The sequence below is a fragment of the Nomascus leucogenys genome, chromosome 5, assembly GCF_006542625.1.
Source record: "Nomascus leucogenys isolate Asia chromosome 5, Asia_NLE_v1, whole genome shotgun sequence".
In the NCBI taxonomy this organism is placed as follows: domain Eukaryota; kingdom Metazoa; phylum Chordata; class Mammalia; order Primates; family Hylobatidae; genus Nomascus; species Nomascus leucogenys.
This window is the reverse complement of record NC_044385.1, coordinates 92,711,741-92,726,946: the sequence shown is the minus strand read 5'-3', so window position 1 is coordinate 92,726,946 and position 15,206 is coordinate 92,711,741. Positions and strand designations below refer to the sequence as shown.

General features: G+C 31.6%; 1 protein-coding gene across 5 annotated transcripts in view; it reads left to right on the top strand.

Annotated features, from left to right (window-relative positions):
- Positions 1-15,206, top strand: part of PCDH9 (protocadherin 9) — a 911,081-nt gene that overhangs the window by 327,023 nt on the left and 568,852 nt on the right. For 3 of the 5 annotated variants that reach the window (XM_030813480.1, XM_003257418.3, XM_030813478.1), the window contains exon 3: positions 2,998-3,099. The exons of the other annotated variants lie outside the window; for them this stretch is intronic. In XM_030813480.1, the coding sequence (XP_030669340.1) occupies positions 2,998-3,099 (102 nt within the window). The remainder of the gene's footprint in view (positions 1-2,997; positions 3,100-15,206) is intronic. 5 annotated transcript variants of the gene reach the window in all.

Here is a 15,206-nt window from a genome sequence, read left to right as displayed (position 1 = left end):
ATGAAACGCAGGAGAGGCTTGGGGGTGAGATCTTTCAGGGATGGAAGGACTTGACTGGGCATCACAATGATATTGCAAATGCACTCGTTTTGTTATGTTGCATATTTTCTTGGAAAAGTTGGAAGAAAAAGAATGACCTTTAAAGGTCACTCTTGGCACTGTTGGCCCTTATATTAAGTCCAATTCTATAACTTCTCATTATATGTTGTACTATTGAATTAATGCACTGATAGCTTCTGTCTGTTCTGAAATCAATCCTCACATTCTTCATGTTTGAACTATTATCAAATTACTCATGGCTCGTGAGAATTCATGTTTTCTCACCTTTGCATATGCAGTTCCTTCTGTCTCAAATGTGTGCTAGCCATGATTCCCTCATCAGTCCATCTCTTGAGACTTTCTATTCATGTATCAAACCTGGGAGTCTATGCATGCTCTCCTCTGTCCCTTAGCAGTCTGCATACATTTTCAGGTGGCATGTTCACTCATCATGGCAGTTATTTATTTTCATGTATTGTTTCAGGGCTAGAGTGAGAGTATTACAGATATTAAATGCCATATCTTGATGATTTAGTACAATTCTGACACATAACATGCACTCAGTGAAAGTCTGATTATCGAACAAACAGAATAAAATGAGTGAATGAATGAGTTATAGATGAACCCATTAAGGGAGATGCGGTGCAGTAGAAATTGCACAAAATAAAGTGAACACTTGTCCTGCTTTTACAGGGCAAATCCTTCAGCAAATGGCACTGAATATACCTGAACCTGTGTCTTCCTAATCTGTTAAAGGATGGATTATGTTTTCTACCAGTCTACAGAGGTTCCTTGTAGATAATACATAAGTTCTTGTATTTTAAGCATAAAGTATTATACAAATACAGGATATTTTTTCAGGTTCAGACACTTTTATGATATACCCATGGGAGGGGAAAACAATATATGATGGGTTAAATTTTAAAAAGGAAGAAAAAATTCTATAGAGCAAGATATGAGATTGAAATCGGAGTGAGGCCAAAATTTACTATAGCTTCCTGAGGGCTAGACAAGGAAGTTTTAACCTTAACCCAAGGATTCTAATCTCTGGCTACACATTAGAATTGTCTGAATATTTTAAAAATGTTTATGTCTGAGCTTCAATTTAACTGATGTGAGATGGGGCCCAGTCACTGACATTTTAAAAAATCTCCCCAGGTGATTCTAATATACAGTCAGGGTGAGATTCACTGCTGGGCCAGAGAAATTTAGGAAATGTTTCTTAGGAGAAAAACTGTATAATACATGAAACCTTTTAAAAATATTAATCAGCATGAATAGATATGTGGAGAGGCTAGGGATAGGAATTGAATAATTAAAGTGTCTATGGACATCACAGATGAAAATAACTGTTTTAAGGTCTATGCTTTTATTTTTTTTGAATGCCAAAAAAGCTGCTGTGAAGCCTTTGTTGCTAACAGTGAATTTGTTCAGTCAAAAAACTTAGGAACATTCAAATAATTAATGTTGCAAGGGAGCATTTTACAAATTACACATGAAAGTTACTTAGAAACAAAGGTTAAAATGGCAATCACCATTTGCTGAATGACGCATGAAAAGAGTTGCTAGAGGAGGTAAGTTTTGAATAGAGTTAAAATTAAATTGTAGAGAGAGAACAGATATAAAATATTTTTTCATGCTAAAAGGCTTATAGTGATGGATATATGGATTTAAAGTCATGCCTTCTTAGTTGTCACATAGCTATTTATTTTAAACAAATAAAAATAAATGAGATAATTTATATCTTCAAAATGTAATGACAGTGCTTTAACATATATTTAAATATATAAAATGATGATCTTGAAATGAAAATAGAGTGAACACAATATATTAAAATGCTAAAACACATTTGCCTTTAAAAATGTCTAACAGTAATTTTCTAACAGATTTTACTTTGAAATAGTAAAGGTAGCATTTCATTGATGAATAGGAAACATGGCATCCTAAATTGAAAAGAATAGTCTCTTTGCTCGTAATGTAATGAAATCTATGCATATATTATAGTTTGAGAAGAAAGGGTATATATCAATGATGAACCTTTTCTGGAGGCATAACAATATCCTTTTATCAAAGTAGAAACTTTAAAACCTACAAAGTTATGTTTAATAAATGGCCAGACAGCAATACTTACAAATATTGCTTGCCTTGAGTCTAATAAAAGATTTAGAAAAGAAGTAAGAAAACAGGAAGTGGAAAATGTCTTATTTTCACATGAAAAACTTGTGTGAGGAATATGGAAAACTGTCATTTTAATTGTTCACAGAGAAAGGCCAAGCCATAATGTAATATCTTATGTTCTATAATTCATATCAATTTCCAGGTAAATTATTTTAGATAACCTGTTTTGTAAAAATGCTTTCTATTTAGTACAAAAATAAGTCAACTAGTATTTTAAGACACTACACTTCTGTTCTTTCAGTTTTATCTATTTCAAATGTATCACTTATAAAGGTAGTTCATGTGGTAGATAAGGATATGGGGAATGGTTCCAAAAAGGCTAGGTAACAGCACAACTTTGTAGGGAGAGGAATTATGCTTCAGTCTCCTCTTCCGTAAGTGGAGGTAGTTAATAATATCCATGTCACAGGCTAATATGTGTATAATATATATATCAAACTCTTAAATAATATCTCACCCAAATATCACCATATAACTTTTAGCTACCAAAGTCATAAATGTAATAAATAAATATTGCCTAAAAAAGGTAAAAGTAAAATTACTAAATCTTATATTTCTTTAGTTTTAGTAAAAACATTTTAACAATTTATTTATCCTGGGACAATTAAAAAGTCTTTATGGTAAAGACTCAATCTTAATGCATGTATCTCTGGGTGTGGACCCTTGTTAGCTCAAGTGGTATTCCTTTATTAGATTAGGCTCATAGCAAACAGCCATGTCTCTCAATGGACACTGTAAATGTGGAGTAGTTTGTCACAATTATTTGGTAATCTCTTTCAGTGTAACTCACACAGCAAAAGTGACAATATTCCTGTCACTCCTCAGAAATGTCCCAGCTCCGCGGGTTTCCACATTCAGGAGAATGAAGAAAGCCATTACGAGGTATGCCATATATCTATAGAGAACACGTTAGTACTGAGAAATTTTCATTTTCCTCATAATTTTAAATACTCTATCTTAACTAGTATTATTTCCTTTGCCCATCTCTTCTGTGGTCACATTTTTATACTAATGTTTTTGAAAATAATTTTAAGTAAATAATTTTAGAACAAAAATCCAGCTATATATATATATATATATATATATATATATATATATATATATATTATGTTGAGTAATGATCCAAACCTTAAACATAATGTCAGTAACATGGAATGAAAAGTACTGATTTTTACCTATTTTTAAAGAAAGTAATGAGCAACTTTCTTTTAAAGCTAGATGTTCTGGATTGATTCATATTTATTAATTGAACTAAAAGAAAGGCACAACTATTTTGAAAGGTTAATTCGATTCATCTCCCATACTGAGGAAAATGAGAAAGACATTGTTGCTTAATATGACTAGTTAAATTTGAATTTTAATGAAGCTTTTCCTATTTTTTTAAATACTTTTTATCAGTTTGATCTTTTATTTCCCTGTATTTTTGAACTTAAAAGCCATTACTTTATTTTTTAAAAAAGTTAGTTCGTCCACATTAAAAGGTAGAAGATCCATAGTTGTTTTTTTCTTATTCTTTTATGTTGGAAGGGTTTTTCCAATGCCAATTGTTCCACTATGGCTGGGTATAGAAATCTACTATCTTTCATATATTTTTTTTAAGTCATGGTAAAAAACACGTAACATAGAATTTACTATCTGAGCCATTTTTAAGTGTAGAGTTCAGTCGTGTTAACTATTTTTGCATTGTTGTGAAATGGAAGAAGATTTCCATTTTTAAAGAATTATGTTTTAATAGTTAACTAATATTAAAACGTACATAGTGTTTCACGTATTTTTTTACAGCTGTAACATACAGATTGTAGAAAGAGAGGTAATGTATGTGTATGCGTATGTGTGTGTGCCTGTGTGTGTATTGTTTTCTTACAGAACATAGGTCCCCTCCATTATCTTAAAACCTTTTCTTAATCACTATTAGTAAAAAAAAATTAGTAATAATTATTGCTTTTGCCATCTAAAGGAATCTATTATTTTCAAAAATCCCACTGGTAATGTATATTGAAGAAACTACTTTGATTAATAGAAACTTAATATAGAAAGCAACTTCTTTTTGGATAAAACATTACTGGAGGTTGAAAGAGGATTGAGCAATATTTTGAACTGCTCTATCCCCTAATTCTCCTTCGCATATTTTTATTCTATTTCTTTTTCTTTGTGTGGCTCTAAATACTTAGAAATGATTTTCTGAACTTCAGCATATATACTTTTTTTAATATTTTTCTTTCTTTTTTTTATCCAAAGCCTAAATCACTTGAACATTGGGAGAAGAACCATAGCTTTTAACCCTTTGATTTTTCCTCTTCACTGTGTACGTTTCAACTATATAAGATAATACAACTGTTCCCATTAATTATCAACAATAACACAATAGTTCTAATTGGATGGCAGAGAAAAAATTTTTTTTCATAAGTAAAGATTAATGTAAATAGTACAAAACCCTACCCAGGATGTTGTGCAAGTCATTAAGATCCAAGTGGATTTCAGATTTCTAAGAATTGTATTTATTTTTATAACATTTTATGTTTGTGTTTATTGACTTAACCATACTCCTCAGAAACCATATTCCTCAGAAAATCCCTTTGATTACCAAAGGTGGTGAGATGATTTATTGGAGATTTCCTTGTTTTTTGTAGAGAATTTAAATGAGACATAATTCAAATAATTTTCTATAAATCATACTTTTTTCTCCCTTAGATACTTTATAAGGTCCAAAGCACAAGAAGACAGCTTGTGCAGGGTTTGACTAAAAGCTTGTACAGGGTTTGACTAAAAGTCTAGGAAATTTGAAGAAAAAAATGACATCTAGAATTATGATGTTTATTTATATTATTAGTCAATTTGTGAAAGAACAGTGAAAGTAAATCTACTATGGTTTATTTATAAACAAAGAATAAAAAATATTTTTATAAATCTTTCATTCCATACATTCTCATTTAAACATCATGCTCCAGGCCCATTTTTTCTGAATGATTTTGAACTAGGTTGTCTGGAAGGCCCTACCCATCCCTGATGATCTGTGATACTAAATAATGATGATGATATTGACAACTTATACTTATTTGACAGCATAGTTTTCTACAGTTAAATATCTTTCTGTGTTAAATAGTACCTCATACTCTGTGCTAGGGACTGTTTCAAGAAGTTTATATGTATATTCTCCCATCCACATTTTGTCCTTGGTTAGTCTAAACTGTTTTTGATCATAATACATTTAATTTCTTTAACATGCATTTTTTATTAAATTCAGAGAGACAATATCTGAAATTTCTTATAAAATAAAACTTGAAGAAAAGACATAAGTGATGTCATCTTTTGAGTTTTTTAAAACATTCTAAGATACAAGGCTTCTGTATAAATGCTTAATATCTGTAGAGCAACAATAAAATGGGCAATTTTAGTAACCACATTTTTAAAGGTTATTAATCTAGTGTTAATTATTCTTGAGAATTAACAATGAAAGGTGATTATAACCTACAAAATTGGCATCTGAAATGTTATTTTTCATTATATTTAATTCTATACTGAGCCTGGTAAGTGCAGGTATTTTCCTAATTTTTATTTTTTCACAATTTATATTTCCCGTCCCTTTTAATCACCTTAATATAGTAGAAAGAAAGATGGTTGTTCTGTTTAACACACACAAATATTTAACTGTAGAAAACTATACTGTTAAATAGAGTCATATTTGGTGTCAATGAATGCTGACTAATCTGGATGAAATTCTTAAATTTATATTATGACACTAGATACATAATAAAACTGAGACTGATGTGACCAGCAAGCTTTTAATTATTATTAGCTTATTATTAACCTATCACTCTTAACTTAGATATAAGAAGTATTGCTTACTTATAGAGAAATGCTATATCAGCTATTGAGAAAAATTTGTGCCAGACCCTATTCTAAACACGTCATATTCATTACAATAATTCTTCTAATCTACCACTAGAGTATAAACATGCTACAATTTTATGAACTGCTAGGGTAAAATGCTGCAATTTAACTCTGACAAATTCTTATTTTTAATTTCTTTAATATTTGTCCTGTTTTAATATACGCAAAAATAAGGGGTTTTTTATATTAGAATTGTTGAAATATAGCTTAATTCTGACAGCAATCCCATTAGGTAGGTATGATTATTATTCTTATTCTACAGATGGGAAAAGGAGACACCGAGAGGTTATGTAATTTGCTCAAATGCACACAGAGAGGAATGAGTGGGCTGGAAGATAGCCACAGCCACATGGCTTCAGAAACTGCAAAGATAACTATGCCATGATATTATCTAAGTAACAACCAACAAACAAAAAACCTCACAGGCTATTTGATTGTCAGGGACCAGAGATTACCTATGCATACTACTGAAACATAATGTGAAGACAAGAGCGATTGAGTAGCTTGCCCTACCTCTCAGAGCTAGCTAGTGATAGCATTAGAATTATATCCTAGAATTACTGATCCCAGAGTAATCTAAAGACTTTACCTTCAAACACAAAGTTTCCAAACAAATGTTAAATAAAATAGTTTATACTTGAAGTTCTTTCTTAAATTAGATTTTAAAAATGGTGTAGAATTTAAACTGTCATGTTTAAGTTTTCTCTCCCTGACATACATTTTGTCATTGAATAGACAGAGCATTTCAATGATTAAATCGAAGCACCGGAATAAAAAAGTGCACATTGTTTTCATGCCATAAATGCATATCGCTTTTAATAAGCATTTTTGATCCATATTTCGTTGTCACTTCGTTTCTATTATATTTCATTCCCTTTTCCCATGAAACAGTATATAATGCAAACAGAGCTTTCAGTGTCTATATTCTGCAATCTGTAGGAAAATGTCTTATAGTTATTGGAATTCACACAAGACTGCATCTCAGTATGAGTAGCTGTTCCCTGTCACTGTTTTTGATGCTTGAGCTAGAGAATATTTTACAAAATGGTTTAGTGTTCAGTGTATGAATTTTTGAGATAAGACTTCTCCCTTATAGGAGTGAAATCCGAAAATCAATGTCAGATGGAAATCTTAGCTCTAAGAGTTAGGGAGATTGGTGGAAGGGTTTTAAAATAAGTGTGAATTTTAGCCTCTAGACTTTGGAAATGTGGCAGTTATCGTGAGTGTGAAATTCATAGGTGCAGATGGTCGATTAAGATAGCCCAGGATGGGCCACTGCTATAAATCTCCACAGAAAAATTGAGAAAACCATTTTGATAAGGAACATTTTTGACCTTTTATGTAAATTCATAACACAGGTTTTGCTGAATTCATTAAATGCGTATAAGTTAAATAACCATTGGTTTCATGAAATTGCCAATTGTGTCATGTGATAGAAATATTTAATAGAATTCAAATATATCAAATGGTGAGTAAGAGGGGTGCATGAGAGGAGAACTCCAATGTATTAAACTGTTATTATGTGTCTTGTATTTCACATTTGCTACCTAATTCAAGACAATTGTCTTCAAGGTAAGTCTAATTTCCCTCCGCATTAAGATAAAGTTATGGGTGCCTAGGTGATCTTGAGCCTACATCACCAACCAAGGACACACTAATAGCTAGAGTACAATGGGGCTCAGTTTGTTACACAGCCTAGAACTCTATTGTTTAAATAATACCAAATGGAGCAGGAGCAAAATGGTAACATTATCTGCTACTTTTAAATAATAAAATAGGAAAGTTATAAAGCCAAAATACTTTTGCTTTTGTCTTACTTGGTCATTTATTTTATTTTTAAAAAATATTCATACACGAAATCTGATTTAGTGTATGAATATTATATGATACACCTATATTTTCCTGTTATTGCTGTATTATGAATATTATGCCACATACCTGTATTTTGCTGTTCTTCATGATTATGTAGTCATATTACCCAAGTATATTTACATAATTATGCACAAGTACACAAATAAATATGTTCAGTCCTTAGAATAGGTGCTGTTGTTGATATCAGCTTTAAAATTAAAATAATTAGGTAAATCATTTAGCAATAATTCTCTGAATATTTTTACATTATATTTTAGAGTAATAAAGTTATTTACAATTAATAGATATTTACTAATAACACAAAATTAATTCTCAAGCTAGTTTTTTCTTTCCTCATAAGGACAGCTTTTTGGAAAACCCCAAGGCTAGTAAATGATACATATACACACACAAACATGTTATTTAGATACTTACATACATGAATACATATTTGGGGAATAACTCCTAACATATTAAAATATTTAAATCTTTAGTAACATCGCTCTCCAAAGTACAATAAATTAAGAAAAATGATAAGCAATATTTTACGTCTCAGTCACTGTGAAACATTGCATATATAACAAGTATTAGAGAAAGCATGTTGGGCGTCAGTCTGGCTCACTCACTAGATAAAGAAGTTTTTCACCCTTTTACCATGAAGTTTCTAAAACTGCACCTCAGAAAAATGGCAAATAAAATACATCATGGATTGGAGAATTGTTAGTTAAGTCCTGACATGCCCAACTGGGAATAATCAAAGATCTTATGCCATTTTAGGTAAGATTGACCTGGAAAATAATTTCTAACAAATCACAGGACAATTTCTGGCTACGATTCCAAATAGCATTTAGGAATCTTCGCACTTAATATAGATCTGTTATGTGAAATTTGTGTTATATAGAGATAAATTTTCAAAAAAATCATTAAAATACTTAACAGGCTCCTATTACTTGCTAAATAAGCATACGTAAATTTGTAACAAATTACCAAGAATTTAAAGAACTTATACTACAGTAGTATAGAAACACTGCATACACTCATTTCTAATGCTTATGTATAATACAATTTTCTAGAAACATGAATGTTGGTTTATTTCAGACTATTGAACTTATGCTTGAGAAAATTTTATGTTAATATTAAGAGGGATGTAGGCAAATATAAAAACAGGCATATTTGATCAACCCTATACTACATGTCTCTGCTTTCTGATGTGAATTGATTTCATTTTTTAAATGGGGCCATCGATATGTTCCTTAAGTCAAGTAAACATGGATAGGGTACTAGACATCCCTTCCTCTGTTTTTTGCTCAGAAACACAAAGTTGAGACTTCTTTGGAGGGGAAACAAATTATCCAACCTCTCTTTTTTCGTAATTATGCTGAAACCAGTCTATGAGTCATATATTAATCTACCTCTCCTTTTTTCCCTCCCTCTCTTCCTTTCTTCCCTGCCTCCCTTCCTTTCTTCCTTCCATAAATATTTATCCAGCAGGTATACCAGTGGCAATGTTATGCATGCCAAGTACATCATTTGTGTATACAAACATGGTTCTTTGTGTTTCAGATATTACGGTCCAAGGGAGTATACTCATATCAGTATGTTACCATAAAGTGTAAGCAGTGCTAAAACAAGAGATACTCAAGATGTAAGAAGAGCACATCATAAGAGCAATTTAACATAGCACAGGAAAAGTATGTTGTTAAAATAAAACTTGAAGGAGTTTACAAAGTGAATGTTCAGGAGTGATGTGTTGGTGTGTGTTGGTAGAAAAATGAGAATTTTACTTAAATATACATCCTGTGTGAAGGCCAGGTGTCAGGAGAGGACATCCAAATTTTAAGGAAAGTTCCACTGGTTCTTTGTCTCCTCAATGCAGATCTCTTTTCTGGCTCCGATCTAAGACCTGGTTCAAAATGCAAAACTGCAGTGGCTATTAAATTTTATATTCTTAGTATAGTATCTAAACACATTTTTAGTTATTAAGAAACATGACTATATAATGTTTTTCAATGTGTGTTCAACCGAGTCAGCCTTAAAACTTTTAAACACTTAATTGGAAATGCAGATATGTATATTTACAGATACATTCCTACAAATAGATTTTGATTTTATAGAAATTATTATACATAACAATTATATAATTATGTAAATCTGGTATATGGTTGCATGTGTATATAAATGTTAATATCCAATTTTACATATAATAGCCTCGTTATTTTTTAAATTATACTTTAAGTTCTGGGATACATGTGCAGAATGTGCAGTTTGTTATTATTATTATTTTTGTAAGTCACTTATTATTAAAAACAGCATACATTTGTGGTGTTTTCCCAAGGCTAAACAAATGTACTTGAGCAATGTGAGTGGCCTTATGAATTGCTTCACTGTAAATTCATGGAGACATTTTTAGTTGAATTCCTGTGTATAAATCAGTTATATCAAATTTTCCACCAGTTCAGTTTTTTTTTTTCAGTTACTTAGCACTCTATAAAGATTGGTCATCACCTTCTTTAACTTTGTATTAAACACATTCTGCCAATTCTTTCTTCACCACAAAACAAGTGGGCTTGGTTTTGTTCACAGGAAGAGCCGCATTTGACAGATTTGCTGATGGTGTCAGTGTTGGTCGCAGGCTTGATGGACAGCACCAAACCTTGCTGTGGCCCAGCTCCTGCTAATTAGTTGTCTGAAGCCACTCTGTGTGCCACAGGCATAGGCTTATCAGCCAAAGACATCTTTACCATTCAGCATGACAGCTGTGATGTAGCTGTTTGTGGAGAAAATGAAGCACAAAGAAAGGGGGGATGAGCCTTTCAGATAAATGACAACCATAGTATCTTTCACTGAAGGATCCTAGGGATATAACAAAACAACGAAAATGTAGACTACAAAAAGGTGTAAATCAATATCTGTTGGATGAGTGTGGAACCCACACATGAAATGATCATAAATAATATCAGACTGTGAGAATGAGAGGAAAATACAGCTGCCTTGCAAGTTCTTTTAAAATGCATTGACGTTGCATGTTCTTGTAATTAATGCTGCTCAAGCATTTGCTTATGAAATTAATGTAGATGTATGGAGTTTTCAGAAGTTTCTGCACATGTGCATAGATACTAATGCGAAAGCTGGCCAGAAAGCCTTGTATCTGAATAATTGCAGAGAACATGGTCATGAATGATTTATTGGGATGCTAAAAGTCTCATAATATTGGAGACACTCTGAGAGGAGTGAAAGTCATCCACATATATGTGAGAAGGGTATAGACATGGTAAAGCTAAAAATATAAAGTTACTATTCCTTTTTAGAAAAGTGTGCTTATGTTGAGGTAATAATGAATGAAATTCTTTTTCAGTCCTTGATGATTGAAAACTGTGAGCTCCCATTTTAACTACTATCCACATAAACTGGAAATCTAATGGAAAGTACCTATGGTTAGAAGTACACATTGACAAATCAAATAAATATTTTCACATAAATATTTCATATTATAAAATACCTATTCTAATTTCAAAATACTGACTGTAAATAATCTTTTAATATAAGATACCTAATATTGGCCAGGCGCGGTGGCTCATGCCTGTAATCTCAGCACTTTGGGAGGCCAAGGCGGGCAGATCACTTGAGGTCAGGAGTTTGAGACCTGCCTGGCCAACATGGTGAAACCCTGTCTCTACTAAAAATAGAAAAATTCGTCAGGCATGGTGGCGCATGCCTGTAATCCCAGCTACTTGGGAGGCTGAGGCACGAGAATCACTTGAACCCAGGAGTCGGAGGTTGCAGTGAGCTGAGATCGTGCCACTGCACTCCAGCTTGGGCAACAGGGTGAGACCTTGACCAAAAAGAAAAAAAAATACTTAATATTTTATGAGACAGTTTTAAGTATATGTATATATTAGAGGTTTTACAAATCCTAACAGTGAGTGATATTTTAAACTTAAACTTTTGGATGTTTGCAATGGATATTTATTAGTTTATAAAATATAAGTAATATTATCATACTCTATAGTCACGTGTAATAATAACATCAGGGGCTCTGAGATATCATTTGGTGTCTCACCAAATTCTGGGAGAAATAGAGGTTCAGTTATAGCTAGTCTTATCATTGGCTCTGTAGTATCTAAAAGTCTGGATATAGCAGAAGAATGTTATACCTATTTAAATTGCCTGATACACTTATTTATGCTCATGAAATAAAAAAATAATGCAGCTAACATAACCTATATAATCTCAGGGTTGACTTGATTTTAGCTTATACTTCAATTTTGTATAATTTTGAGTTTAAAAATGTTAAAAACTTATTTACAAACAGGAAGCATAATATAATCACCCTAATTGTTAAGGAAAAATTATTTGAATTTATTTTTTTCTTTAGATAGTTCAGACAGTGTATTTATGTCAGAATGTAGGTGTATGGTGCATATATTAAATACAGATTAAATCGTTAAAAAGAATAAAGTAAGCAACGAGATTCTCTTTAAATGTCATTCATTTCTTCAGTTTTGGAATTAGAATAAACCCAGATCATTTGATGTTTACAGAATCTTATGCATGAGAGAGAGAGGGAGAGATTCTGGGGCCAAAACCACCAGGAGATCCATATTCCACAGGTCAGAGATCGAGTTTGAAATTGAATATTAGAATTTTGTTTTTAAATTTTGTGAAATAACTAATGGATTTTATGAGGGAATTGAACGGAAGGACTAAAGACAGAGTTTAAATGATGATCGGCAGGTCATACAGCGAAATTAATGTCTTGCAACCTGTGGATGAGGACAATTTTTAATGGAATGGAAGAGAGTAGAATAGAATAGGTTGTATAGAATAGAAAAAAATAGGTTAGAATGGAATAGCATGAGGAAACAATGGGAACATGTGAAAAATTAGAAGAGAATAAAACATATTAGGTTATATTAGAGTGCATGTCATATAGCATAGTTAAACATTATTTCAGTTAAACTTTTATTTTAGTTGTATATGTTATTGGGTGCACGTGTGTTTTTACTGCATCTCAGCGTGGGTTGATTATTGTAAGTCAAGGTCCAAAGTTTGAAAACCACTGACAAAAAATAGCTCATACTTATGTACCACTTCTTATTTATCACATATTTCTTTAAAACACTTTCATTGTATTAATTAAACTAAAGGTAAAATCTCCTATGGCTTCTTATTTACTGTTGAATAAATGAAGGCATCAAGAGATGACCTGTATAGTCATTTAGCTGATAAATGGCTGCGCTGGATTAAACCCCAGATAAGCTGTGCTCTTAGCCACTAATCTAAGCCTTCTGACAAAAATGGCAGCAGACCCAGGATTGGAGACCAGCCCCCTGATTCATAGTGTAATGCAATACTGTTTTACTTAATCAGTTACCTCTTCTGTTAGACCAAATCCCAATTCTAAATCAGAATTTATTGATATATGTTTCATGGATTATTTGTCTGGACTAAATGAAGTTGAGAAGGTTCATCCTCAATGCATTCAACTGGTGATTCACAATCAGATTTACATAAACATGCATTTAACAAACTTAAAGTTAATTAATCTGTTTACATTTGTTTAACCCACTTACTTGTAAAATTATTTGATTATAAATGATACTCAAAGAACACATATTCCATACAACTTATTTTGGAGAATGCTGGCCTAGGTCATGAATGATCCTGTATGATTAAACAGATTTTCTAATATTATAATCAAGATTCTTAAAATTTAAGTACAGTTAATCCTCTATTTTTAAACAACATGCAAATCAGAAATTTAAAAAGACACGAATATATGATATCAAAGATGTGCTTGTATGTATGTGTACATATTATCTGCACACTTGTTATGAAAGAGGTAAAGGTATTTTTTAAAGTCCCTGCTTCTACCTTGTATTTTAGATATAATCTTCAATAATATATGCCCAGCATATTATTTTCAAATCAATAATCATTCAAATAGCAGAAGCCCAAAGACTTTCTTACACAGCCTAAAGCCTTCCTGATTTTGGTATTGTTTCCGTTTATAAAATATCTTTGTTTTATAAGGGACTTACATGTCTTATTACAAGTATGATATCTTATTTTTTTCCATTTATGCCAATATTTAAAAATTAAGATAAACGTAATTTTTCTGGTTTCTAAACACTTTACAATGTAGTAAAGCCCAAATGCTGTGATACGTTGAAATGATTGCACAAATACTGCTCTATAGTGAAGAATGACACACATGTAGCTAAATTTTGGATGTCAGGCCACTCCAGCTTCATTGTTAGGTAATGTATAAAAGCTTGAAGTTTGCATAAAATGGACATCTTATTATGGACATTCTATTAATTGTAACATATTAAACGTACATTTTATATGGTTTAAAGTATATTTGGTAAAGGTAAACTACTTATATATATCTGCTTACATTATGTGTGTGTGTGTGTATATATATATATATATACACACACACACGTAATGAGGAGTATACACACACACATACGTAATGTAAGTAGATTTACAGTGGCTACTTTTATTAAAAGCTAGCTAGTTAGATTCATAGGGTAATATGAGAGGAGAGGAAAAAATATTCTTTAATTGATACTTTATTATAATATTTCAAGTTTTAATATGCCACATCATTTATTTCCATCTTCAAATTGGAATAAAAGTGAGAGGAATGCCAGCACAAATTGTTTTAGAATCTGTTTTCTAGCTACGGAAGGTGAAGGGCCTTGATATCCAGGACTCACATTCTCTCAAATAATTCCACTCAGTGCTGGAGTCTAAAGATGATACAAAAACCAAAACAAAACATAAAACAAAACAAAACAAAAAATACATGTAGAGTTTATAGTGAATTATAAAATAATGAAGTTCACTCATTTAAAATATACTAAATATGTGAATTTAGCCCACATGCAGAAATCGTGTTTTTTAAAAAGCATACGTTGGGGAAGATGTTTACACTTTTTGAAACTGATATCTTAGTTTAATACTATTCTATTGCTGTATAATTATTTCCATATTTATCCCTGGAAGCCAAGTTACTTTTAAATGTTCTTTCTGGCTAAACTATCTCAGTTTTGACTTAATAGGTATTTAGGACATAACATCTATCTAAAATAAACAGCTAGGATAAAATTTCAGCAAATCTTATATTACTGTTTAGTTTTAAGCAATTTGTAGGCATGTATTTTTTCCAAAATTTCACAGGAGGTTTAGTATTTTTTCTAAAGTGGTGGTTGGTTTGTTCATTCATTTATCCGCCTAGT